The 22,114-nt window shown below is 37.3% G+C and overlaps 1 protein-coding gene and 1 long non-coding RNA gene across 3 annotated transcripts in view; one reads left to right on the top strand and one right to left on the bottom strand.

The window, feature by feature from the left end:
- LOC310719250 overlaps nucleotides 1-22,114 on the bottom strand; it is a 139,916-nt gene that overhangs the window by 95,975 nt on the left and 21,827 nt on the right. The gene's annotated exons all lie outside the window — the stretch shown is intronic.
- On the top strand, nucleotides 1,832-20,627 carry stk38l (serine/threonine kinase 38 like). 2 transcript variants are annotated; one of them, XM_083528579.1, is made up of 15 exons: nucleotides 1,832-1,889; nucleotides 2,042-2,079; nucleotides 4,862-5,001; nucleotides 5,978-6,029; nucleotides 6,373-6,495; nucleotides 7,338-7,421; nucleotides 7,541-7,664; nucleotides 7,837-7,991; nucleotides 8,094-8,196; nucleotides 9,027-9,088; nucleotides 9,177-9,294; nucleotides 11,843-11,966; nucleotides 18,744-18,839; nucleotides 19,237-19,328; nucleotides 20,006-20,627. In XM_083528579.1, exons 3-15 carry the CDS (start codon nucleotides 4,874-4,876, stop codon nucleotides 20,143-20,145), a joined length of 1,401 nt encoding a protein of 466 aa, XP_083384705.1. In that variant the 5' UTR covers nucleotides 1,832-1,889; nucleotides 2,042-2,079; nucleotides 4,862-4,873; the 3' UTR covers nucleotides 20,146-20,627. The 2 variants fall into 2 exon arrangements, with proteins under 2 accessions (XP_083384705.1, XP_083384704.1); XM_083528578.1 differs by adding an exon at nucleotides 3,761-4,108 and having other exon boundaries at nucleotides 1,832-2,079.

Genomic DNA, 22,114 nt, shown 5'->3' with positions numbered 1-22,114 from the left:
GTTTTATTACCATTAGTGCAATATTTTCAGCATTCAAACCTCTTAGCCCAAGTGTGACTTTGTCAGGTTTGTCAGGAATGCTAAGGCCACTATGGTTTTCATTACAGTATTTTCTAAAAGCATCCTAAATGGCTTTGGGTTTGTTGTGCAGTACACCAGTGGTGGATGAAATACACAAACCATGTACTTGAGTTAATGACTTGAGTTATACACTCTATGAAATATGACTCCAGTAAAAGTACAAGTGCTCCATTTAAACTTTTACTTGATTAAAAGTACAAAAGTTTTTGCCATCAATTGTACTTAAGTATCCATAGTACTATGATTTATTATGGCTATAATGTTCCTATTATCATTTTTGTCACAAGACTCTTTGCTTAATCAACTCAGTTTATGTGAAAAGACTTGAATGTTATTAGCACATCAATCTATTAAAACAATTATATTAATAAAAAACACTGATTTATATCTATTAAAATTATCATGAGCCCAAAACCTTCAATTTAACTACTTATAATTTTTTTTAAAAATAAGGTCACAGGTGTTGTGCCAAGTTTGAGTCAGAAGTTTCTTCTATCATTTATTCCTGTCAATATGTTCTGCTCGCTGTTGAACTGACGCTGAACTGTATGCTAGTGATAAGTACATACCAACAAGCAGCAATCCATACAAGTGTAAAACAGAGCATGCGCTCAACTGTGATTGGTGGATTGCTGCATGTTTGACAGTTACGTTTTTATTCACTTATAAATAAAGAGGAACGACTGATTTCGCAAAATGTAGTTAGGTAAAAAGTAAGATATTTGACTTTGAAATGTAGTGAAGTTAAAATAAAAGTGTGCCGAAATGGAAATACTTCAGTAAAGTAAACATACGTGAAAAAGCTACTTAAGTACAGTAACGAATTACATTTACTTCGTTACTGTCCTCCACTGAGTACAACCCAGATTTTCTAAACAATATTTTTTATATCCATGAATGAATGAGTGATTCTGCAATCACCTTTGGGTGACATGCACAAAGAAAGAAATATCTCTTGTTTCATATCTGCTCATTGGTTGGTCACAAATCATGGCCTGGTCACTCGATGCTCACATGCACATGCTCCATCAATGGAACAGCTCAGGTTGTAGTGTAGGCATGTTATGATATTCATGTTTTGCCCAACATGTGGAAACAAAGTTAACACAAATATACCAAAGTCTTTTTTTTACTGAATCACCGTCTCATATCGTGTTTTAGGTGAATGTTTTTATTAATTCAATTAAATACAGCTGTGAGATTATTATAGTTGAGGTGTTTTTTGGTTGAGGTGTACAGTTTGATTTATATTTTAGGAAATAAGACCTCACAAATCAACTGTTTTTGGCTTTTCACTAACGTGTCTTGGTGTTGAGGAATAGTGCATCTTTAAGCCTACGTTCAATATCAGTCAAATACTCAAGTACTCAAATACTCAAATCAGATACTCAAATCAGATACTCTTTGACAGATTTGACTGATATTGAACGTAGGCTCATTGGTGACGTTTAACTTGAGTAAGGTGTCTATACTTTAACTGATGTATGATTTTCAGGTAATCTTTACACCTCGGGTCTGGGGTCCGGTATCTCGAGCTTTTATAGGTTTATGACCTGAAACTTGCTCCGCGCCCTGGTACAAATCGGGCATCATGGTTGTTTCCTGATCCGCGTTTTCTGCCTTATTTTCGGTCAAAGTAACCTCAGTCCATTACCCACAATCTGGGAAATCTTCTAGTGTTCCAGCAGGTGGCAGTGCGGAGGCTTCTTGAAACGAACGGCATAAAGAAGCAGAAGAAGAAGCCGAAGAAGAAGTAGTCGAAGAAGTAGTCGCAGGATTCGCGGATCATTGTGCACTTGAGGATATTTGTATGTTTTTTGGAAATTAATCTTACAGTTTGCTGTGTCACAGAGTTTTAATCCAAAAATTCAACACCTTTCCAGCGTTTTGTGTGGATTTAAAGTCCTGTCACACGGCCTTGGAATCGGCTGTGATTATTATTATTGTTTATCATTTTTAGCTGCCAGCAAACTGTCTAATCTACAGGAGGATAGTGAGGTAGGAGCTTTAACACACACACACACACACACACACACACACACACACACACACACACACACACACACACACACACACACACACACACACAGTCTTTGTGCATGTTTACTGAACGACGCTACCTTGTGTGTGTGTGTGTGTGTGTGTGTGTGTGTGTGTGTAAGGTGTTATTTGTAAGTTTTTATAACGTTGTGTTAGAAATACACAATGAATGTTGATTATGTTAAGAACAGTGTGCAGTGTTTAAATGGGAGATTCTGGATTTCGTTGTTTTCCCCCTGAATAACTGAACTGTTGACCATCAGGATCTTCAGTGTCACTGCGTCAGTGCTGACTGAGGTATAATTAACTGTCCTCTAAAATGCAGAATAAGTTTCCTGTGATTGTTTTGCCTATAAATATTATATGCACAGGCCCCCCAAAAGTATTGGAACAGTGAATGCTGCTCAGTGGAGTGAAGGTCAGTTGATTGACATGTCCAGTCTGCTTCTTGTTCATGCCTGCGTGCTTATTTCTAGATGATGTCTTCATTTCTGTTGTGTTTGGTGTTCAATTGGGGAAAATTTTATGATTGTCATGTGTCATGGCCAGTAGTCAATCGTAACAAACTTCAACTTCTTCTTTTTGTTGTGGCTGCTCCAGTTAGGGGTCACCACAGTGGATCATCCGTCTCCATATCACTCTGTCCTCTACATCTGCCCTTTTCTAACTAACCATCTGCATGTCTTCCCTCACCACATTTATAAACCTCCTTCTTGGCCTTCCACTTTTCCTTCTTCCTGGCGGCTCCATCCTCAGCATTTTTCTACCGATATACCCCATGTCCTGACTCTGTACATCTCAATCGTGCCTCTCTCACCTCGTCTCCAAAACATCTTCGTCACTCCCGATGAAAACCTCAACATTCATCTTCAGCTCTGCTAACATCGCAGGTCCCACCACAGTCTTATAAACTTTCCCTCTCACTCTTGCAGACACTCTTCTATCTGGTTTAATGATCAGAAGGTCAAAGGTTCAACCCATAACCCTCTGTGCTCCAGGGGTGCTGTGTCATGGCTGAGCCCTTTTCTGACCTTGTCCCTGATTGACTATAGGTTTTGAATGAATAAATTCTTGCCTTGAGATGACGTACGGTTGAAACCTTGAAAGGACTGAGACTCAAATATAAAGCATCTGTTTATTTATTCAGTATTTTTTCCATTGTATGAAGTGCTGCAGCTCATAAAGAACATTTCAGTAAGGTTTGGAATTCAGTCGGTACTCCTCTGTCATTTGAAGGAAGAGAATGTTTCCAGAAATGTAAATGCTAAACAGTGTACATGATCAAAATAACTGAGAAAACATAATGTGATGTTGCATTATTCATAAAATTTTAATTGAGCTGCTTTTAACAATGCTGTTTGATAACTGTATGAATGAGCAGATGTGGAGCAGATGTTGGTACCTCTCCATGGAATAATAAAGAACATATAGTTTTCTTTGAAATTGGACAAAAGTAATTGACGCTATAATTGTGTTTTTTATGTTTAATAAAAATTAGACTTTACGTCTGAATTTTGATTTAGCAGAATATATAAAATAATATAACAAATGAGAGACAAATTTGTTTGTATAACTAGAAAATAAATTCAAATAATTGGATTATAGTGATGTTTCAAACTTATTGTTTTCTTTATCACAGACGTAATCAGTCATTCATCTTATGGAGAAAAGAAGCTGCTCTGCTGTTTGATATTATTGTGTACTGGATGTACACTGGATGTAAAGAAGAGAGTTATCTGAGGAGGTTAGAAAGAAAATATTGGACAAGCATGTTAAAGATAAAGGTTGGAAGATGATCTTCTGGCAGCTTGATGTTCCTGTGAGCACAGCTGCAAATAAAAGTAAAGTGTTTTAGGTCAGTGGGACTGTAACCTCACTGGATGCGGTCACAAAAGGAAATGTAACCCCAGATTGAGCAGAAAGTTCATGCAAATGGTAGAAAAAGAGACAAGGAAAACCTCCAAAGAGATGCCAGCTGAATTCCAAGGTTAAGGTACATCCATATTTTATTGTACCATTTGTCAATTTTTCAAAGAAAAATATAAAAAAAAAAGCCAAACTGAAGTTTGCTATAATGCATTCTGACAAGCCACAATGCTTCTGGGAGAACATCTATTGGACAGTTGAGGCAAAACTGGAGCTCCCTCTGCAGAGCTGAAATGTCTTACTGCCCAGTGTCAGAAAGCTCAGTCTCAGGTGCAGATCATGGGCTTTCCAAACAGGATAATGACTTAAACTCTACAATCAAAAGCACTCAAGAATGACCAAGTCAAAACACCAGACTTTTATGAAGCATGCAGTCTGACAAAGATATTTTTTTTTCATACCCGAATCAGTTTGGTCATGAAAAGTGGGCCGATCTATCCGTAGACGGGTGTAAAATGTCTTATTGAGAGCTACACTGCTTGCAATGGTTGCCTGTAAATGTTGTTTAGAAAATAGTTTATGGGTTCCATCATTTTTGCCCAATCAATTTTTATTTGTTCTATTATATTAAATATTCTGTTCAATCGAAAATCAAAAGCAAAGTCTGACTTATATTCAAAACCAAATAAACAGCGATGGGTTCTCGTGTCTGTTTCTAGTTATTTCAGTGAAAATTGTGGATTGTTCTTTTTTTTGTGGAGGGATTTTTGATGTTTGTATAGATTTGAACAAGACCACAGCTCAGATGTTTGGTGCTTGATTGTAACCAATGAACTGAACTGAAAAATGTAATTGCTGTCTTCTGACTCTGTAGAATAGTTTGGCCATGACAGGAGGCATGGCAGCACCACTCCCCATGAGTAACCACACGAGAGAGAGAGTGACTGTGGCCAAACTGACGCTGGAGAACTTCTACAGCACTCTCCTTACACAGCACGAGGAGAGGGAGATGAGGTAGTTTATTACAACTGTTTACATTTAAAGATCCAGTCTTTTGGATTCTGTGGTGATAAAGTGGATCAATTCACCTTTAGTGGTTTAGTCTAGAGATTTTTTTAAGACTTTAATTTGATTCTGGGGTTTGATTCTTTTGATTTTAGGAAAATCCTAAATGTTTTGAAGGTTTTGAGAGGGCATTTATTTAGTACCGAGAGCAGAATCACATTTGACCACACTTGACTATTAAACCCAGACATAAACCTTTTCCACTAATTTGCACACAATTTTGTAGAATGACACTGTTTAGCAAAACATTACAATTTCCTTTCATTGGAACTAATGATGCTCCTGTATACAAAACAAACTCCATAAACACATGGTGTGTTGAGATTGGAGTGGAACAACACTAAGTCCATGTCCTGAACAGATACCTGACCTCAACCCCACTGAACACCTTTGGGGTGAACTGGAACACAGCTTGAAACCCCAAACCCCTCTCATTAAACATCAGTGTCTGGTCTCACTCATGCTCTGGGAGCTGAATGGACACTATTCCCCACAGGAATGCCCCAAAGTTTAGTGGAAGAAGAGTAGAGCTTATTATGAAGTATTATAACCTACAATGCCTCAACAATATGTAGCAACTGACTGAATAATGTAACTATGCTCTCTTTGCTTATTAATTCTTTTATAAGTTACTTAGATTTTATCTGTATTGTAAATTGTATTACTATGTATTTTTTTTCTATTTCTGTTTGATTTATTTATTTTAATTTATGCTCTTTTTATAACTGTTAGTGTCATATTGATATTAGCTTCCTTTTCTGCCTTTATTTAAACATTTACGTTCTTCTACTTTCTTTCTTTATATTTAAGTGTTTCCTGACTGGCTTTCCAGTCTTGGGAATAAATAAGCACACTACTTATGCCTACTTTATAAAATTGCTTAGTAAAGATGCAAGAGCAAATGTATGAAACTTTATTTTTTCAGGCAGAAGAAACTGGAGAAAGCGATGGATGAGGAAGGCTTACCGGATGAAGAGGTGAACTAAGCATTGATCTCTTTTTATTTTCCATTTCTCAGTTCAGTAAACCAGACTTGGTCAGTTTGTGATCCTGATCATTTAGGAAACCAAATTCCACTCTTATGCATAATTTTAACACTTTATATTGCATCAGTAAATGGTAGAAGAATTTGAATGACTAAATATTTGCATGCAGTATGTGGAATTTGTTTTTCTTTTTTAGGGGTTTTTGTTTAACAGTACAATGTAAATACTCCGTGTTTGTTTAATGTAATAATATGAATTTCCTGTGAAAAATGTGTGTGTGTGTGTGTGTGTGTGTGTGTGTGTGTGTGTGTGTGTGTGTGTGTGTCTTCTGTAGAAGATCATGAGGCGCTCCCAGCATGCTCGTAAGGAAACAGAGTTCCTGAGGTTAAAGCGAACTCGCCTGGGGCTTGCTGACTTTGAGTCACTGAAAGTCATTGGAAGGGGAGCTTTTGGAGAGGTTTGTGTGTATTTATGGGCTTAATTTACAGACCTCAAGCAATGTACTGTCATTTGAAGATTTAAAATTTGTAAACATGACAAGGATGACTGAAGCTTGTTTGACATCGCTGTGTAAAAGTCAGTAATGCATTGAGTATTAATTCCTGTATTATGTAAAAATACCTGTGAAAATTAAGGGACTATGAAATAAGGCTGTAATTTGATCTAATTTTTTCTAAATTCCGGTTGCCAAGTACCTATGGGAATGGGAGTAAGGTGGGGAGAGGAAGGGAAAAAAGGAGTGCTCACCTGACCTCGGCCATGCCGCCAAATGGTCCTTAGCTAGCTGGACTGACGTTTGCACTGGACATACTCCACCATTCTCCACTGTACTAATGCCATATGATTACCTTATTAGATGATTCCATGAAATGAGAAGGTGTATAGATGTCGCATCATAATTAGTATTAATGTTAAAATTTCTTGGGCTAGCGCTCTGATAAATAACTTTTTTTCTGCTAATGATCTGCCATAAAAAAGTTAATTAAAATAAATTGTATTGAAGCCTAAAAAAGAAGAAAAAACAAGCACTTTCATTGTTCCAGGTTTATGTAGAGTTTGAGAGGGTCAAAATAATAAACCAGCTGTATTCTCAGAAACTGCTTAAATTAATGTCCTGTAACCATACAAATGTACAGCATAACAGAATTTGATCACATCACATTTTTAATCACTTTCAATTTATTACCAACATCAAGTGCATTAACAGGTTATATATTTAATTTTTTCATTATTGAACTAAAAATATCCTCTGGTTCTTGATCGTGCCACTTAATATTGATCCCTTTAATTTGTCCTTAGGTGCGTCTGGTGCAGAAGATTGACACAGGTCACATCTATGCCATGAAGATCCTGAGAAAAGCAGATATGCTGGAGAAGGAACAGGTGTATCTTTTTGCACAAATCATTAATTCAAGACTTCAAATCATCAGTGTAGCATTTCATCTAAAAATTAGCCCTGGCTACATTAGCATGTAGAATTAGTGCTGTGTCTTTTTGTGTAGGTAGCTCATATCAGGGCTGAGAGGGACATTCTTGTGGAGGCAGATGGAGCTTGGGTAGTAAAAATGTTCTATAGTTTCCAGGACAAAAGAAACCTTTACCTTTTAATGGAGTTTCTGCCAGGAGGTAAGAACAGAAAATGTTGTTATACTTAGCAAAAGTGCATGACTAAGGTTTCTACTGATTTGTTTAGTTATTCATTTTTTGCTAAATTTCTGTGCCAAATATATTTTTAGACTCTCTTCCGTTATATGAATTAGTTTTAGTGGATCTTTGATTTATTTGTCTGTGCATTCAGGAGACATGATGACACTGCTTATGAAGAAAGACACACTTTCAGAGGAGGTCACTCAGTTCTATATAGCAGAGACAGTCCTGGCCATTGACTCCATTCACCAACTGGGCTTTATTCACCGGGATATTAAGCCAGACAACCTACTGCTTGACCTACGGGTAACACACACACACACACACACACACACACACAAAATTATATTTTCTGCTGCTGAATCGTATTTATCATGCACAACAGGCTCATGTTCTGGTGAATTTTAGGGCCATGTCAAGCTGTCAGACTTTGGCCTATGCACAGGCTTGAAGAAAGCTCATCGCACTGAATTTTATAGGAACCTTACACATAACCCTCCAAGTGACTTCTGTAAGTATCACCTCATTTATTTAAACTGTATTAAATTTAATTTCTTCATTTTAAAATTAAAATTAATTTGCATGAGAACGCTTTTTGTTTTCGCCAAATGCATTTAAAGGCTCAAAGATTGTTTGGAAGCAGACCGATATTGGCTTGGCAATCTAGTATGTATGAGGTGGTTCGAGCTACATTCACTGCTACATCTACATCCACATGTACCTACACTTTAAAATATCCTGGTCAAATACAGAGAAGGCAGACTTTAAAGACTGTAATAATATAACAAATACTTATACATTACATACTGTATATACCTCTGTTTGTGCATCACTATATGGATTACAGTATTGGAAAACCTCTTTTTTACTGCCAACTGTTTCCACAATATTGGAGGCAAACAATTGTATAAATGTCTTTGGATGCGGTAGGATTAAATTTTTCCTTCACCTTAACTAGGAGAAACACACTTTTTCCAGCATGACACCACCACTATGCACAATTCCAGCTCCATTAAGGTTGGATTGGAAGATCTTGAGGGGCATGCTTCAACTCTGCTGAACACCTATGGGATAAATTAAAACACTGACTGCACCCCAGGCCTCATCATCTTATCTAAATCAGTACCTGAATTTACTAACACCCTTGTGGCTAAATGAGCACAAATCTCCACAATCACACTTCGGAAATCTAGTGGAAGATCCTTCCATAGAGTAGGGGTTATTATAGCAGTAAATATAGAAGGATGTTTAAAAAGCAAATACAAATCTTATGGTTAGGTGTCCAAACTGTTTTATAGTGTGTGTGTGTGTGTCTGTGTCTGTGTGTGCATGCATTACTAGCTTTTCAGAATATGAACTCGAAAAGAAAGGCTGAAACATGGAAGAAAAACAGACGACAGCTGGTAAGTATGTGTGTGTTTGTGCAGCACACCAATGTTGATGAATGTTGTGAATATAGTGCAGTAAATTCAGTCCTGGTTACATGCGCAGGCGTACTCCACTGTCGGCACACCTGACTACATCGCCCCTGAGGTTTTCATGCAGACAGGATATAATAAGCTGTGTGACTGGTGGTCCTTGGGAGTCATCATGTATGAGATGTTAATAGGTATGCTTTAATAGTTATCATTTTCCCAGATAAATAATGATGCAGAAATAATGAAAAACACATATTGCTTTGTGCAATGTGATTAAATGGCCTAGCGTAGAGTGAGTGTTATATTATTATTAAAGTTTCTTTATTTAAGTAAAAGTAATGACTGCACACTAGCAACAAACAGTTGATTGACATAGCTGAAAAAGCCAGTATCTATGATTTATTTATTTGTTACATGTTTGCTTATTTATTTATCTGTTCTATTTCAGTAGTGTTGATTTTTGATTGAAATGTGGAGGCGCTGATTCATCACTAAAATTTTACACTATGAAATTTATGCAACTGTCAAAATATTTCTGCTCTTTGTGTAAAAGCTTATGTTACTAATAGCATTCATTAATTTTATATATTTAGAGTTCCACTTGATAATGATTTAATTGACTACTAAATTTAACTATCCTGTGGTCAGGAGAAGTTTCTTCAACTCATTCTAAATGAACATCTCCAGTAACCTTTTTTGTCTAAAAAATGTGTGCCATAAGTTATAGTCCTAATACATTGGCACAATATCCACAAAAAACAGGAGTCCTATGTAGAATGTATTCCCTTCTTTTATTCCTGGGCTCCAGATCTATAGCAAAAGTGTGAGAAGTGCAGAGATTTAATGACTGTGGCAAACAGCTGTGAAGCGCATTAAGGTATATCCCCAAGGGGTTCCTAGGTGCAGTCACACAGTGTGGCATTGGAAGGGAGGGCTCCATGCAGAAAAAGTAAGTGTGGGGACTGCAGTACCTGCATTGTTTGTCCAGAGCTCCCAGTCTGGTTGGGCTTTGATCTGAGGGGGGGAGGTGAAAGTGGTGAGGTAGGGGAAAACCTCTTAGTATTCTATTAACAATGCTTTAGGCTGTCTTCTACTTTTTGCTTGCACCCATGTTCATTCTCATAAGTCACCTGACAGAGCACAAAAGAGATTAGGTTAGAGTGAGTATATGTTTCACCGTCCACGCCTGCTTTGCCATCATCTCCTTTATGGGCTAGGTAGATTGTTTGAAACTGGGACTGGCTCTGACATAGCCTGGCCCCCTGTTAGTGGTTGTGTCCACAGGGAATTTTATCGAGGAACAAGTGGACACAGCAATTGACATGGATTTTCAGGAATGGTGAGGAGCCACTACACATCCAGAGGTGACCTGACTATAATGTCTAGTGTGGTCTCTTGCTTTTATATTGGAATAAAACTCATAGTAATCCAGTTGGGTCTTGAGTTAGTGTCCTAAATATAGCACCAGAGAGGGTAAAGTACACACATCCTTCACTCAAGTAGAAGTACAGATACTCATGTTTTAAAAGACTCTGGTAAAAATTTAAGTACTGGCAAAACTTTTTCTCTTTAGTTAAAATAAAGAAGTTTGTTCTCTGACATGTACTTAAGTAAAAAGTAGTTTAAAAAAAGTAGTAAAAAGTAGCCATAACTACTGTAGTACCTGTTTTAGTGTCCATTCCAGCCTTGTGCAGGTCTACAATCTTGTCCCCGACGTCCTTTGACAGCACTTTGGTCTTGCCCATAGTTGTGGAGAGGTTTGAATGGAAGAGGTTGATTCTGTGACTGGTGTCTTATACACATAATGAGTTGATATTAGGAGTTCTTTCCTAAAGGAACAGGAATAATTTGGTTGTGTGAGAGTCAGTTCTTGCTGGTAAGAACAGGAGCTTTAAGGATGGATTTGGACTGTAGTTAATGTCAACAGTCCAAATCAACTACACTGACTCAGGACTACAGTTTGCATCTGCTCACCATCACTGCACACCCAACATCATTTACCTGTAATAAATGAACATTCGAGCCACCCAGATGAGGATGGGTTCCCTCTTGAATCTGGTTCCTGGCAAGGTTTTTTCCTCATGCCATCTTGGGGAGTTTTTCCTTGCCACAGTTGCCACTGGCTCACTCATCAGGGACAAACTTACACATGACATCTCATTCATTCTTTATCACCACATTATCTTTTTGCACAATGCCTCTTGCACTTTATTCAGCACCTGGGTATTACCTGGTAGATGTTAGGTGCTATATAAATGAAGATTGATTGATTGATTATTTGTGTAAAGCGGCTTTGAGCAGCTTTCATTGTTAAAAACACAATACAAATAAAAATGAATTGAATTGGTTGGTAGGGGATATCCTTTGATATCCATTAATATCCTTTCTTTAATGTTTTTTTATGGATTTATTTTTATATTCTGTCTCTCTCTTAAAATAAACCTACTATAAATATTCTAGATATATTTTATTCATTTTCTTTGTAACAGGGTAAATGAACAAAATCAGCAAGGGATCAAATAATGAGTTCCCCCACTGTAGAAACCATCTACCAAACCATCAAAATAGTATAATGTAAAAATACTATTTTTACAGTCCAGTCCATGAGAATAATGCAGAACATTGAGGTGTGGAAAGCTAATTGGAACTCTTTCAGTTTGACTGCATTAAAATGCACTCAGTCATACTAATTAGTGCTTTTGATATTAAAATGTGTTTTGCTCTGCCCTTATATTCCAGGATACCCACCCTTCTGTTCTGAGACACCACAGGAGACATACAGGAAAGTCATGAACTGGCGAGAAACTCTTATCTTCCCCCCTGAAGTTCCCATTTCAGAGAAAGCAAAAGACCTGGTCCTCAGGTTAGATGCATTACTGGCATATTTGTGTGTTCTTTTATTTTTATATATATATATTACACATTACACACATTACACACAGTGGTGTAAAAAAGATCCTGATCTTGTTTTTTTGCATGTTTCACACTTTAATTTTCCAGATCATCAAACACCTTTAAAAATAGTAAAATATAACACAAGTGAACACAACATGCAGTTTTTTAATGAATGTTTTTATTATTGATAGAAAGCAAAATCCAAAACTACATGGCCCTGTGTGAAAAAGTGTTTGCCCCCTAAACCTAATAACTGGTTGAGCCTCCCTTAGCAGCAACAACTGCAATCAAGCGTTTGTGATAACTTGCAGGGAGTCTGTTACAGCGCTGTGGAGGAATTTTGGTCACTCATCTATGCAGAATTGTTGTAATTCAGACACATCGGAGGGTTTTCGAGCATAAACTGCCTTTTTAAGGTCATGCCACAGCATCTAAATAGAATTCAGGTAAGGACTTTGACCAGGCCACTTTAAAGTCTTCATTTTGTTTTTCTTCAGCCATACAGAGGTGGACTTGCTGGTGTGTTTTGGATCTATGCCCTGATGCAGAACTCAAGTTCGCTTCAGCTTGAGTTTTGCTCTGCCCTTATATTCCAGGATACCCACCCTTCTGTTCTGAGACACCACAGGAGACATACAGTAAGGTCATGAACTGGCGAGAAACTTTGATCTTCCCCCCTGAAGTTCCAATTTCAAAGAAAGCTGAAAGCTGAAACCTGGTCCTCACGAACAGATGGCCGGACATGCTCCTTCAGGATTTTTTGGTAAACAGCAGAATTCATGGCTCCATTTATCACAGCAAGTCTTCCAGGTCCTGAAGCAGCAAAACAGCCCCAGACCATCACACTACCACCACCATATTTTACTGTTGGTATGATGATCTTCTTCTGAAATGCGGTGTAACTTTTACACCAGATGTAATGGGACACACACCTTCCAAAAAAGTTAAACTTTTGTCTCTTCAGTCCTCAGAGAATTTTCTCAAAAGTCTTGGGGGTTAATCAAGATGTTTTCTGGCAAAACTGAGATGAACCTTTATGTTCTTTTTGCTCAGCAGCGGTTTTCATCTTGGAACTCTGCCATGCAGACCATTTTTGCCCAGTCTCTTTCTTATAGTGGAGTCATGAACACTGACCTTAACTGAGGCAAGTGAGGCCTGCAGTTCTTTGGATGTTGTTGTGGGGTCTTTTGTGACCTCTTGGATGAGTTGTGCTCTTGGGGTAATTTTGGTCGGCCGGCCACTCCTGGGAAGGTTCTCCACTGGTCCATGGTTTTGCCTTTTAGCTTTAAAGCTTTAGAAATGGCTTTTTAACCTTTTCCAGACTAATAGATCTCAAGCTTTTGAGGATCTTTTGGTGTACTTCACTTTGTCAGGCAGGTCCTATTTAAGAGATTTCTTGAGATTTATTTTAGGTGTGGCAGTAATCAGGCCTGGGTGTGATTTTAGAGAAATTGAACTAAATTGTGATAAACTACAATTTTAACAGGGGGCAAACACTTTTTCACACAGGGCCATGAAGTTTTGTATTTAGTTTTCCCTCAATAATAAAAACCTTCATTTTATCTTTTACTTATATTTAAATTTGTTATGACAACATTTGAAAACATTGAAGTGTGACAAACGTAAAAAAAATCACACCACTTTCTCTCTGTGTGTGTGTGTGTGTGTGTGTGTGTGTGTGTGTGTGTGTGTGTGTGTGTGTGTGTGTGTGTGTGTGTGTGTGTGTGTGTGTGTGTGTGTGTGTGTGTGTGTGTGTGTGTGTGTGTGTGTGTGTGTATATATATATATATACTGTATATAATATAATATGTAAACCCCTCACATTTCAGCAAACATTGTATTATATCTTCTCAGTGGACAATACAATAGAAAGAAACTTGGATATATTTTAGTCAGTGTACAGTTTGTATATCAGTACAGATTTACTGTCCTCTAAAAAGAACTCAATATACAGCCGTTATTGTCAAAATAGCTGGCAACAAAAGTGAGTACACCCTAAGTAAACATGTCAAGACTGTGTCTAAAGTGTCAGTATTTTGTGTGAGCATCATGTTATCTAGCACTGATTTAATCCTCCTTGGAATGGAATTCAGCAGAGCTGCACAGGTTTTTGCTGGAATCCTCTTCCACTCCTCCATAATGACATCACAGCGCTGCTGAATGTTAGACACATGGCGCTTCTCAACCTTCCACTTAAGGATGCCACACAGGTGCTTATTAGGTCTGTCTAGAGACATACTTGCCACTTCATCACCTTCAGCAAGGCAGTTGTAATTTCAGCGGTGTGTTCAGGATTGTTTTCATGCTGGAAAATTGCTTCAGAATTTCACAGTACATATTGGAATCCATGCTTTCCTTAATGAACCACAGCTCCCCAGTACCAGCAGCTTTATTGAAGCCCCAGACCATGATGCTACCGCCACCATGCTTGACTGTAGGCAAGACACAAATTTTCTTGGTGCTCCTCACCAGGGTGTCACCACACATACTGGACATCATCTGAATGTAACAAGTTTATCTTAGTCTCATCAGACCACAGGATATGGTCCCAGTAACTCATGCTCTTGGGCAGGTTGTCTTCAGAAAACCGTTTGTGGGTTTTCTTGTGAGCCAGCTTCAGATAAGGCTTCCTTCTGGGGTGATGGCCATGCAAACTGACTTGTTGCAGTGTGCGACGTCTGGTCTAACCACTGACAAGCGGACCTTCCGCTTTTGCAAGCTCTAAAGCAATGCTTTAGCTCTCATGTCTCTGTGTTTTGAAGCACAGCACGTAGACTCAACTTCTTTGATGGCCCCTTGTGAGGTCTGGTCTGAGAGCAACCCGTCTTGCAAAACCTCTGTATGACCCTGTACACTGTACTGCAACTCTTTACTGCCTTGGCATCTTTGTGGAGAGCAACAATTCTAATTCTCAAATCCTTAGAGAGTCTTTGCTATGAGGTACCATGTTTAACATCCAGAGAATTCTATTCAAACCACCAAATTTTAACTGCTCTAATACAAGATACAGAAATATGTATGGTCCTGTCAAGCAGACTAAAATATTAACATGATATTTTCAGAGGACAGTAAATCTCTACTGCTGTACAGGCTGCACATTTTCTTTCTCTCTCTCTCTCTCTCTCTACTAAAATGGTTGCTAAAATTTGAGGGATGTACTCACTTTTGTGAGATGCTGTGTGTATGTATGTATAGATATATTATATATATATATATATATATATATATATATATATATATATATATATATATATATATATATATATATCACTTTTGTAAAGCTGTTGAAAACTATGCTAGCAATCTTTACAAATAAATCCTTTTTACATTCACTGTCATTTTACTTGTCCCAGAAGGCTCATAGAGTTTTTTTCCAGCTCTTGCCTTTTAAGAATATTACACTTGGAATGCCATTATAACATTAACCTACTGTTCACAATTGCTCCAGTATACATTTGTAAATTAATATTATTGTGCTTGCTGTGTCTATACTTATGTTTCACTCATTTCCACTTAGTTTTCAGTTACCGCTTTATCCTTTATGCAATGTTTCTGGGAGGTGGAAGAAAACAAGTTTAAGGTAACAATGTGGGGAAACAATTTAGAGGAACACAATGGTGTAAACAGGGAGAATATGCAAAGAAATTTTGCACCAACAATAGTTTAAGCTTAAGATCAGACTGGGAATTCTGGAGCTTTGAGGATCCTGGGAATTCTAGAGCTTTTAAGATTCAGATGTTTGTCTGTGTAAAAATAAAAAACTATTAGGTTTCCTACCTGGAGGTTTTTAAGAGGCCAACAGCAACACTGAGGAATTTCTTGCAAGTTTTTTCGCTCCTTACATGTGACTATAAATATATATATATATATAAAACAGCAAATATGTTCGGGTGTATAGACATTTGATTTCCACTGTGATATTTATTGGTTTTGTTTGGCCCAGAGCCATGAATCCCCACATCCCTCAACATCCTAGTTAAGGAAGTTACTACAAAGCCTTGACATCCAGCCTCTACTGGACAGACAACCAGCATCCAGTGTAACCAGCATTTACTGTTTAGATCAAATTGCCTTTTTATTAATGGACCCTGGTCAGTGATGCCATCCGGCTAGTTAGCTGTTCTGAACTCTTTTACTGTTTCCTTCTGTATTATGCTTTCTTGCTGTTCCTAATGATTGTCATAATTATTGCTGCTTACTGAGATGCTGAGTCGGGTTTCTTCAGCTTTGGAAATGCTGCATTGGCCAGAACTTCAGTGTTCATTGTACATATAAGCCTATGAATTAGTTCTTTCTATTAAGGATCTGAGCCTGTTACTTTAATCTTTTTAACAAATCTGTTTTTGGAGCATTGGTTTATCTTAATTGGGGGTCCTGCTTTATTATTCAGTTATTCCAAAGTCATAAAAGACATTTTTAGAAAATGTGTCAGCACCCAGTGTAAGGTCATAGGTTAAAAAATGTTTAAATCTGGGATAAAACCTCTGATGGAATTTTAATTAGATGTAAAATCTTGTCTCAGAACAACACAACATTGTTACCTTTGATGATGTTTAATGCTCCAATGCCATTCATCCAGAAACAGATGTATATCATGATATTCCCGCTTACAAATTATAGGCTGCATCTATGAGTTCTGTGCAAGATTATAAATTAGTCTTGGTGCATGCTGTGAAATCTTTAAAATGTCACCTGCCCTTTCTTGAGGTGATTAGTTCAGGTTTCTATGAAATTTCCCTATAGTGAGTTTCTTTACCTTCACCATGAATTACTTACATAAAATCCTCCCAACTAAAGACAACATTTTTGATGTAGCATTTATACCTAGAACCTTTACACACATCTATAGATTACTCTCACTTGTTTTCTGATTAAATCATCGTTCAGGACTGTACCTTCAGGACTGTACCTTCACCTGTTCTCCCAGACAGTTCATAGACTGTCTGTACAGTGGGTACGGAAAGTATTCAGACCCCCTTAAATCTTTCACTCTTTGTTATATTGCAGCCATTTGCTAAAATTATTGAAGTTCATTCTTCTTCCTCATTAATGTACACATAGCACCCCATATTGACAGAAAAACACAGAATTGTTGACATTGTTGCAGATTTATTGAAAAAGAAAAACTGAAATATCACATGGTTCTAAGTATTCAGACCCTTTGCTCAGTATTTAGTAGAAGCCCCCTTTTGATCTAATACAGCCAGGAGTCTTTTTGGGAAAGATGCAACAAGTTTTTCACACCTGGATTTGGGGATCCTCTCCAGTTCTGTCAGGTTAAATGGTAAACGTTGGTGGACAGCCATTTTTAGGTCTCTTCAGAGATGCTGAATTGGGTTTAATTCAGGGCTCTGGCTGGGCCATTCAAGAACAGTCACAGAGTTGTTTTGAAGCCACTCCTTCGTTATTTTAGCTGTGTGCTTAGGGTCATTGTCTTGTTGGAAGGGAAACCTTCGGCCCAGTCTGAGGTCCAGAGCATTTTGGAGAAGGTTTTCGTCCAGGATATACCTGTTCTTGGCCGTATTTATCTTTCCCTCGATTGCAACCTGTCGTCCTGTCCCTGCAGCTGAAAAACACCCCCACAGCATGATGCTGCCACCACCATGCTTCACTGTTGGGACTGTATTGGATAGGTGATGAGCAGTGCCTTTTTTCTCCACAAATACCGCTTAGAATTAAGGCCAAAAAGTTCTATCTTGGTCTCATCAGACCAGAGAATCTTATTTCTCACCATCTTGGAGTCCTTTAGGTGTGTTTTTTTTTTTTTTACCAAACTCCATGCGGGCTTTCATGTGTCTTGCACTGAGTAGAGGCTTCCGTCAGGCTACTCTGCCATAAAGCCCCGACTGGTGGAGGGCTGCAGTGATGGATTACTTTCTACAACATTCTTCCATCTCCTGACTGCATCTCTGGAGCTCAGCCACAGTGATCTTTGGGTTCTTCTTTACCTCGGTCACCAAGGCTCTTCTCCCCCGATAGCTCAGTTTGGCCAGCTCTAGGAAGAGTTCTGGTCGTCTCAAATGTCTTCCATTTAAGGATTATGAAGGCCACTGTGCTCTTAGGAACCTTAAGTGCAGCAGAAATTTTTTTGTAACCTTGGCCAGATCTGTGCCATTCCACAATTCTGTCTCTGAGCTCTTCAGGCAGTTCCTTTGACCTCATGAATTCATGACTTTCCGTACCCACTGTATATTTTTTTCCTTATAGTACAAATAACATGAAACTATTTGTATTTAATAAATTGTTTATAAAAAGGCCTCAGCACAACTGCGTATAAAAGTCTTGTTTGTTCTCAGAGGCGAACGCCTGTCTGCAGTGCCGGAATGCTTAATTGCGACTTTAATAAGTCAGAATGAAGATTCTGCCTTATAAAAGTCGCAACTCAGCAATCAGGCACTGCAGCCGGGTTTTCTCCTCTGAGCAAAATGTCCACCTTGTGCTTTAAAATAACAGCGAGAAACAGTAAAAGAAGAAAAAACCTTGGCTGTGCTGAATTAATTTATTATTGCTGAAAGGGATGGAGCTAAACAAAGTAACTGCTCTGGTTGCATTAACCTGCCACATTGTTGTTGTTCATAATGCTACTTTCTACTTGATCTAATAATAGATGAGAAACATGGGCTTAAGTTTATGCCTGAGACACTCCTCTGTTTTGGGCAAAAGCCACATGTGCATGTTTTCAGTATTGACTTGTGCATAACAGAATGAAGCCCCTGTTAAAGTTGTTCATTTGTGTGTATTTTAGATATTGCACAGATGCAGAGAACAGGATTGGGGCACTTAGTGTGGATGAAATAAAGTGCCATCCTTTCTTTGAAGAAGTAGACTGGGAGCACATCAGGTATACTGCACACTTTCAACACAATGCAAAACTTTACCTTAGCAGTGAAAAAATGTGAGCAATATATATTGACAATTGTCTGTATACAATGTATTGTTGCTTTAAGTTTGGAAGACTAAACTATATCATGGTCCACTGAGATGAATAATACTGAGGGATCAACTGAATTAAAAGGTAGCTAAGGAACAATGTAACAGTAATTCATGTCTGGTACCCAAATAAAATGGCAGGATTTTTCTTTAAGGCTTTTTAGATTTATTACAATATTACAAAGACAATGAAATATAATACAATCATTTTGCCTTTTTAATCGTTTGCCTTATATTTAAAAAGAATTTACATCTATAATCTAGATCTCTGTCTAATATACAACCTAATATGTTTCCTCTGCACACAGAGAGAGACCTGCTGCTATCTCCATTGAGATCAAGAGTATTGATGACACCTCCAATTTTGATGATTTTCCTGAATCAGACATTTTACAGCCAGGTGAGCACAATCTATGGACACTGACATCAGTGTATATTTAATAAACAGGGTTTGTTTGGTGGGTATAGGCTGTTAAAGAACACACAGAACAATCGCATCAAGTGTATTATACATGCATGAAGCTATTATATGCCTTTATTGAATAATTAACTTTTATAAATGATTGTGGAATGAGTGTACATTTATTGAAAGCTTTCTTATATATATATATATATATGTGTATATATATATATATATATATATGTATATATATATATATGTATATATATATATATATATATATATATATATATATATATATATATATATATATATATATATATATATAAAATTTAGTTTAAAAAACAGACCTGCCTCAGTTCATTTGTGTTAAACTAAAGAGGAACATGTTAAATATATCAAATGTTAAAATTTGTAAAACATTAATGGTGGAATACTCCACATAAAAAGAAGCAAGACCCATCACCAGCTTCATCATCTGATTCAACATATAGCTACAGCCCCTGATCAGCTTTTACCCAGAAAAAGTTTGATAAATGTTTTACTGTAAGTGTATACAGATATTTCATAAATAGAGAATGAACAATGTTTAAATGAGGGGGAACATTAACTATAAGCATTGCTTAATCAACTATTAATAATCAGTACTTTACAGATCTCTTTTTTCTTTGTTACAGTGACTAATCTTAATGAACCAGACTTCAAATCTAAGGACTGGGTTTTCCTTAACTACACCTACAAGCGCTTTGAAGGACTAACGCAGCGTGGAACCATCCCACCTACAGAAAGTTGGGCAAAGCACAAGGCTGAAAGCTAAAAAGTAGCTTTAAGCTTAAGCACTTGTCTGTCCTAAATGCTCTGTGTATTACTGTGGCTTCAGAGGCTTACTGCGCTGTAAATAGGACATTTGCATTGGCATGAGCCCAAGCAGGGCATTAATAATAATAAAAAATACTAGTGGGGGATAAAACCCAAATCAGTAAGGCTACCCCTGAATTACACTGGTTTGTATTTGCTCAGGTAAGAGGATGCTCATGTTGGACATCCTTTTTCATCGTCCAAACACTGTACTGTAGACTTTAGCAGTGAATTTAACAGGGTCTTTTAAGTTCTTACCTCACCTTAGCCTTATGTGCAAATCATTCAGTGCAAGTTACGAGTGTGAAAGAAAGTTGTATAAATAATTTGGAATAATGCAGATTCCAGTGGATACAAGCATAAAAGTCATATATGTTTATAAAAAATTTATTATTCATGTCTACACCACATCCAATCAAATGAAAGTGTTTTGCACAGTCAGGGTGTCGTAACTACTATAGTGTGTAGTTAATTAATGCACTAATTAATGCACCCCAAAAACAACATAAGGGTTGCATTCATATTTATAACCAATAGAATTTATTGCACAGGAAGTGAGCACTACTGGCTTTCTTTTTCTTAAATGTGTCTCTGTAATTGCATTATTTTCTATTATATTGCCAATATTAATACACTTGTAAACATTTTTATTAAAATGTTTTACGATCAGTAAATAATTAAGGAAAAAGTGCAGCATGTGATCTCACAAAAAAAAAAAATAAATGTATATGGGATATAGAATGCACTCTTTATGTACTATCTGTCTCTTGTGTGTCTTGGAACTGTTATTTTGCCAAAATAAGTTGTACAAAAACGAACAGTTGTCAGCAACTAAAATCTTTCTTTACTGTACAGAAGGTAACAAATTAAAGGAAGCCTGTGAAGAAATGTGTAAAAACACATCTTGCTCTAGATTTTGGATCTGTTGTGTTGTTGGAAGGAAAGAGCCGCACATTAATGCAGATAATTAGATCTCTACATATCATATAATGAAAGATCTCTCTCCTGTGGTGTGTGTGTGTGTGTGTGTGTGTGTGTGGGGGGGGTATTCAAGGATGAGATGTAAATCTTATATAAAGTATGCTTTGGTTTTTCAGTAGCACGTTAAACCCCTGTAAGATATTCTGGATTGGAGTAGTAGAACGCATTTTCCACCATTGCTATTAAAAGCAGAAGTGTGTGTTCCATTTCTCCAATAATGCTGACCCGGTAATTTACTATGGCACTTTGAAGCCAATTAACCTGCCAGTGTGTAAAAAAGCCAACTGTTTTGTGCTGAGGGAGTTTCAGGATGATCTATTCACGTAAAACCTGGTTATTTATTGCAAATAAACTGCTCTCCTTTGAAATACAAACAATTGCCTATGATGGTGTTGACTTTCATTCTGTTCCAGCATCAATCACAGTTGCCATTTGGGCTACAGAATGTTAATTAGAAGCAGCTGTAAGGCAGTTCACAGGTTTATATTAATGTGCTTGTTATAATACATTGTTGTTGTTTCATTTTTGTAATAGATGTAAAGTTGTTCTCTGCCACAGTAATGTGTAAGGATGAAGGTCATTAGATTTGTGGTTTCTTAGTAATAAGCTTCATGTTTTTGTTTTCATAAGAAAGTGAAGGAATTACTGTTTATAGCTGCTATGATGTAAGTGAACTAACTTGTTTTGTGAATGTTCCATAACATTAAATGTGATTATATATGAATATAAACATGAGATGTGGTTTTCTTTACAAAATAATTAAAGAAATAGCTAAAGACTGTCCTTCAAGTTGCATTAGACAGTGTTGTGAGTTTATTGAATTATACCATAATGCCATAAAGCAAATAATGCGTCTGTGGTGCTCTTCCTTGGCATAAAACTATACTGTTGCTCACAGATGGTCACCTCTTCTCTCAGCCTGGCTTCCACTACTCTTTCCCATAACT

Source organism: Silurus aristotelis, assembly GCF_946808225.1.
Source record: "Silurus aristotelis genome assembly, chromosome: 24".
Classification (NCBI taxonomy): domain Eukaryota; kingdom Metazoa; phylum Chordata; class Actinopteri; order Siluriformes; family Siluridae; genus Silurus; species Silurus aristotelis.
The sequence above is the reverse complement of the archived record's forward strand: the minus strand, read 5'-3'. Positions and strand labels throughout refer to the sequence as shown.

Excerpts from the sequence above, each read along its gene's own strand:
- stk38l (XM_083528579.1), top strand. The coding sequence starts at position 4,874 with ATGACAGGAGGCATGGCAGCACCACTCCCCATGAGTAACCACACGAGA. Across the intron at positions 5,002-5,977 it reads CACGAGGAGAGGGAGATGAG|GCAGAAGAAACTGGAGAAAG; the intron begins GTAGTTTATTAC and ends TTATTTTTTCAG. Across the intron at positions 9,089-9,176 it reads AGAAAAACAGACGACAGCTG|GCGTACTCCACTGTCGGCAC; the intron begins GTAAGTATGTGT and ends TTACATGCGCAG.